This window comes from Buceros rhinoceros, unplaced genomic scaffold (genome assembly GCF_000710305.1).
Source record: "Buceros rhinoceros silvestris isolate BGI_N320 unplaced genomic scaffold, ASM71030v1 scaffold33684, whole genome shotgun sequence".
NCBI lineage: Eukaryota > Metazoa > Chordata > Aves > Bucerotiformes > Bucerotidae > Buceros > Buceros rhinoceros.
In genome coordinates, this window is record NW_010410551.1 from 3,516 (window position 1) to 8,932 (window position 5,417).

General features: G+C 39.4%; 1 protein-coding gene across 1 annotated transcript in view; it reads left to right on the forward strand.

Annotated features, from left to right (window-relative positions):
* Positions 1-537: 537 nt before the first annotated feature.
* KLHL7 (kelch-like family member 7) overlaps positions 538-5,417 on the forward strand; it is an 18,998-nt gene continuing 14,118 nt past the window's right edge. The window contains exons 1-4 of the mRNA XM_010135678.1: positions 538-636; positions 1,531-1,624; positions 2,677-2,801; positions 4,111-4,286. Of these exons, the coding sequence (XP_010133980.1) occupies positions 558-636; positions 1,531-1,624; positions 2,677-2,801; positions 4,111-4,286 (474 nt within the window). The 5' untranslated portion in view covers positions 538-557. The remainder of the gene's footprint in view (positions 637-1,530; positions 1,625-2,676; positions 2,802-4,110; positions 4,287-5,417) is intronic.

Below are 5,417 nucleotides of genomic sequence, written 5' to 3' on the forward strand. Positions count from 1 at the left end.
TAGGTAGCTTTTTCTGAAAGTAGGTCCATGAACTTTTGGTGGTAGTCAAAAATGAATTCCTGCTCTTAGGAAGCAGTGCTGCTCAGTTTGTTTTTCTTTAATGAAAATTAACTGTAGTGTAGTGTGCATTTCAGTCAGTGTGCTCTTAGAAAGGATACCATTTGAGAATCTGGTCATATTACGTGGTTTTACGCCAATCCCCAACTCTCCTCTCATGTCTCCCAAGAACTTTTTGTAAGTTCTGGCACTTTTCTTTCTCCTTCTAGTGCATGACAGTTCCCGTGATGGGGAGAAACTAACCGCTTACATACAAATAGCAAAGGTGCTAGTTCATGGGTAAGCTGAACTTTGGTGGTCCTCCAGGTTACTGAACTTAATGTTGACTTCCAGAAAATCTTTTTATTACATAGTACTCTTGAGTTGTGTGGATTAAGACAAGCAATTAATTTCTGTAAGCTGTTTTTAGAGAAATATTGTTGCAAGATTCTTGAAAATGCTGATCTTGTGGGTTTTGTTTTTTTCTTCTCATTTAGAAAACTCTGTGTGATGTCATTCTTATGGTTCAAGATAGAAAGATCCCAGCTCACCGTGTTGTGCTTGCTTCAGCCAGTCATTTTTTTAACTTGATGTTTACTAGTAAGTCTTCAAAATTCATTGCTTATAAGCTTTTGTGATGGTACCCTGTTAGAATTGTAACTGACAAACTGTTTATTTTATGAAAGTGATAATGTCAGGGATAAATATGAGTTTTCCTCATTTTGTGCCCTTCCATTCATTTCTGTTCACCCTTCCCCTCATTTTCCCTTTAACTGCCTTCTGATCAAGTCAAGAGTTACTTCATATGTAAGCTCTCTTATTGATTGGGGCCAATACACTGTATTAGAGTTGGTCTCCCTCCCTTAATCTGAAAACTGGGAGTTTTTATTCCCACGACAGAATTTATCTGCCCCATTGCTCCTCACCATTAGGCACTTAGACATAGCAAATGGGCTTTCAGTAGTGTAAATATTCTTGTGTTTATGCTCTCTTTACAAATTGTTATGTAGTATCTATCTTATTTTGGTATGCCTTACCCATGAATTGTGCAACACACAAAGTTGAGTAGAGGTAAAATAACTGTGCCTTCCAATGGTCAGCTTGTAACCATCTGGGCAAACTTGCGGTGCTGTGTCTGGAGGTGGGGAGCTCAGAGCTGTCTCCATTGTTATCAGCTTGAATGTGGAAATAGCTTTTGACAGTGCAGTGTGTGCTTCCTGGTTTTGGTAATGCAGTCAACAGCATCTATGATCTTTTCTGTTTCATGCAGTTTATCATAATTTACATAATACAACCACGCACACGTACCATTTATCTTGTTTGTCCTACTGCCTCTCCTCTTTCCCAGCTTGCATTAGTAATCCTGGGAAAACAGCAATCAGCTGTGTGCATCAGGATCTCACTTTGTGTAATCACTTTCTTTTCTATTGTTTGCAAAGTGTACAGTAACTAGGGTGGTTTATTGATGTAACTTGTCTTTTAATATATTTGCAGCAAATATGCTTGAATCAAAGTCCTTTGAAGTGGAGCTAAAAGATGCAGAACCTGACATTATTGAACAGCTTGTGGAGTTTGCTTATACTGCAAGGTAGTTTTGTTATTTAAAGCTGATGCTTTTTGTAGGAAGGCTGCCAATTGTAAATGACAAGTCTTAAAATAATGCTTTTATGATTCATCAGTTTTGTTACCATTACAATTCTTTACTCTGTTTAAAGCCTGATGTGATAGACCTTCTATCCTTCTTCCCTTTTCCTTTTTATTTAATAGGTAGGAAGCTCTACAGACTAAAGAGAAAATAGTTGTCTCCAGAAAGCAATTTAAAGCACTTCAAGCTTTTCACTTCAGTGTTGGAGTCAGATGATATTACCTGAAATTCTGAAATTCAGGCCCTTATTGATACCAGCAGGATTTCTCTTTATGGCCGTGGTAGCTGTTGCTCATTTCCAGTAGTTATAACTTCATCTCAGGACAGGCAGTGGGGATAACTGTTCTGTGAACAACATTTCCCTCCTGTCTCGGATTGTCCCTGTGTTTTGCTTCTTTTTTTTAAACAGCTTGTGCAGATGACTGGGACTGTAAACAATCAGCTCTCATGACCGATGGATGGCAGGCCTTTCATCTTTGTTCTGATGGGATTAACTCTCCTTAGGAAGGCTCCCCATCTATATGCATGCCTCCCGTGGTGCCCAAGCCCTTGTCTGCAGGCTCTCTACCTTCTCTTGAAGCATTGCCAAACTGGTTCTGTTTGTGCACTCAAAGTAAATTGGCTGGGGCAGTTTTGACAGTGAGTTTAGACTGATTTTGCTAATGCCTGTTTGGGAGCTGGAGCCCGTCAGAAAAAAGGTGGTATTCATTTTCTGTTCTGTGAAAGGGGCTAATCACACAAGTCAAAGCAATAGTATGGTGCTGCGGAGGACCTGTGTTAAAGGCTTGTTCTTCAAAATCCAGGACTGGTTACTCTTAGAGCAAAATAAAAGCAGTTTGGAAAGATCACGAAGGGACGTTGTGTCTTCAAATTGTGTGTGTGGTAAATAGAGAAATAATTTTTCTGTTTATGCGAATTGGTGTAAGTTGGTTTTTTTTTACCACAACGAAGTAGGTAATTTTAGTGATGCTAATCTTACACCTTCTGTTTTGCAGAATCTCAGTTAACAGCAATAATGTACAGTCTCTACTAGATGCAGCAAACCAATATCAGATTGAACCTGTGAAAAAAATGTGTGTGGACTTTTTGAAAGAACAAGTTGATGCCTCCAACTGTCTCGGTAAGAGAAATGCAGACTTAGACTTACTGTTTCATTTTTGACTTTGCTGTTCATGGAACATACTCTTACTGACATTTGTTCTGTAATTCTAGTCATGTTACAGATATTTATATAATATCAATAGAAATCTTTTACAGAGCATCTGAATTCTGATGATTCAAATGGAACTTCAGTACAGTACAGCTGAGACTCTGAAACAACTCCTGGAAGACAGACATTACTTTCTAAGGAAAATGCCACTTGTACTTGCTTTGAGGTGTATTCCCTCCTGATTTTTCTTAACTGGAGAAATAGTTATGGTCTCTAACACTTGTGTATACTTTGTTGCTCATATATAGCTAAAATGGAGATAAAGATAAAAATTTTCTTCAGAGCATTGTTTTGAAGTTGAAACATGTTCTGTACAGACACATAGGCAAGTTCACAGTTCATTTTAAAAAATGTATTTGAAAGAAACCATGGCTTATTTTGAATCTTTTGAAATTTTGTCAGGAGGTCATACACTTGGATTTTACTTTTAGGGTTTGCATTTTGCTACTTAAAGCAGCTCACTCTAATTGCAGCCCATGGGCTGGTGAGTTGCTCCTGGCCCAGTTGCCATCTCCCCTAAAGAAGGAGGAGGAAGACTATAGCATGATGAACAACAGTTGCTGATGGAAAGCTCTGTGCTCACCTGGTTTCCCATGAGAAGGCTGGAAATGGTGGGTACTTCTTAGTAGCGGTTCCTATTTATACTTTTACACCAACCTTCTGCCCTTAAAGCAGCATCAGCTTGACTTTTTTGTGGTGTTCTGCAGCTGTCTGTACTGTATAATATCTGTATAGAAAAGTCTCAGTTCACTGTGACTCTTGAGGAAAACTGGGCTTGGTTGGTGACTGCTGCTGCAGCATAAGCAGGTCGGGGAGATCATAAAACTGGATCCAGTTTCTCAAGCTGTTCTGGTTAGACTTTGGTTTTGTGGTACGGCTCAGACCTGATTAAGGTATTGGTATTTGCTTCATGATGGGGGAAAAAAACAGTGAGGAAATAGTGCTGGAGATTTAGTTAATACAGCAAGTGCTGCAGGTCTGACTTTCCAGTTAGTTTGTTAGGGACAGGAATCGCCAGCTTCTGCTTACCTGGGTTTGTCTTGAGTTGCAGATGAGTTACAACAGCATGGGTTTTAAAGAAAACGAGTAAACATGGTAATAAATATTAAACTGGAGTTGCAAGTGTCACTGAAATTACAGTAGTATTATTCTATTTTAATATTTTAAATATAATTGCAGTTCAAGTTTAGAAGGGTTTTTTCTTAATTTTTCTTCATAGGTATAAGTGTGTTAGCAGAATGCTTAGACTGTCCAGAACTGAAGGCCACTGCAGATGACTTTATCCATCAGCATTTCACTGAAGTTTACAAGACGGATGAGTTTCTTCAGCTTGATGTTAAGCGTGTGACACATCTCTTGAACCAAGATACGTTGACAGTGAGGGCAGAAGACCAGGTGAGATCCCTGTATCATACCAGCTAAGAGCATTGAACTTCACTATCTTTTTTTTAATCAAAAACTGATTGTTTAAAGTATCTTCACTTCTGATGTTCCTACAGAATATGATGCATGTAGTGCTTGCTAAATTGTAGACTAAATGGTGCATCGTAGCTTGGTCAAAACCAAATAATGAATATCCACATTTCAAGTGTGGTTAGCATGTGATGGTTCAGCAAACTAGGAAGAAAAGTCATAAAGGGAGGAAGCAAAACAGTTTCCTTTATTAAGATAGTTGTAGGGCTTCTAATTCCATCACACGTGAGCTGCATTAAGTTTGATGTATTAAGTATTATAGTGGTTGCTCCTAGATTGTGGTTCATGTGCTTTTGGTGAAAGTGAACTCCTTCACAGTGGTACGTAAACTACATCTTAATGGCTGCATGACTCTACCTGAGTATGGTCTCAGCCCGTCTCAGAGAGAAGTTGCTTCTGCTGGAAACATATGCATAGACAAGTTAATCTTGGGAAGCTGTGGGACTTGCAATTAAGATGAACAAACCACTGAAGGCTAGATGCATTGACAGGAATGGATTGATGGAAGGCCATTATTTAGGGAGAGGGCACAAAAAAGTTTACACAAAAAAGTTGTAACCTGTGATAGAAATCACATTACAGGTGTCCCATTTGGAAAGCTTGGTTCAGCTTACAGCACAGCCCTGAATGCTTGTTCACCAGCTTGTACTTCCTAGTGCTGGAGGAACATGCTTCTTGCCATGTGCTAGGAAAAGATCATGTCACAGTGTAACATTCTCAAAGCTGGATGTGATGTTGGGCTTGCAGCCAAAATGATGCTTTGAAATTTACACTACTGAAGTTCTGTTGCTAAGGTTGGATGACATGCTTTAATTTGCCACCAGTGGTAGAAATTTTGTGTAGGCAGCATAGCATCAGCAAAATTCCTTCAGGAAAGAGGCAGTGCACAGCATGAAACTGCAGAAGCTTGCCAGTGATAACGGGTGAGCTGGCACAGGCGAGACATGAGAACAACCACAAAACCGTGGATGGAATGGAAAGAGTAAGTTCATTCTTGTTGCTTCACAAGCCGGGGGATCTCTGTAGCAGCACTCAGGCAAAGGCACACAAGCA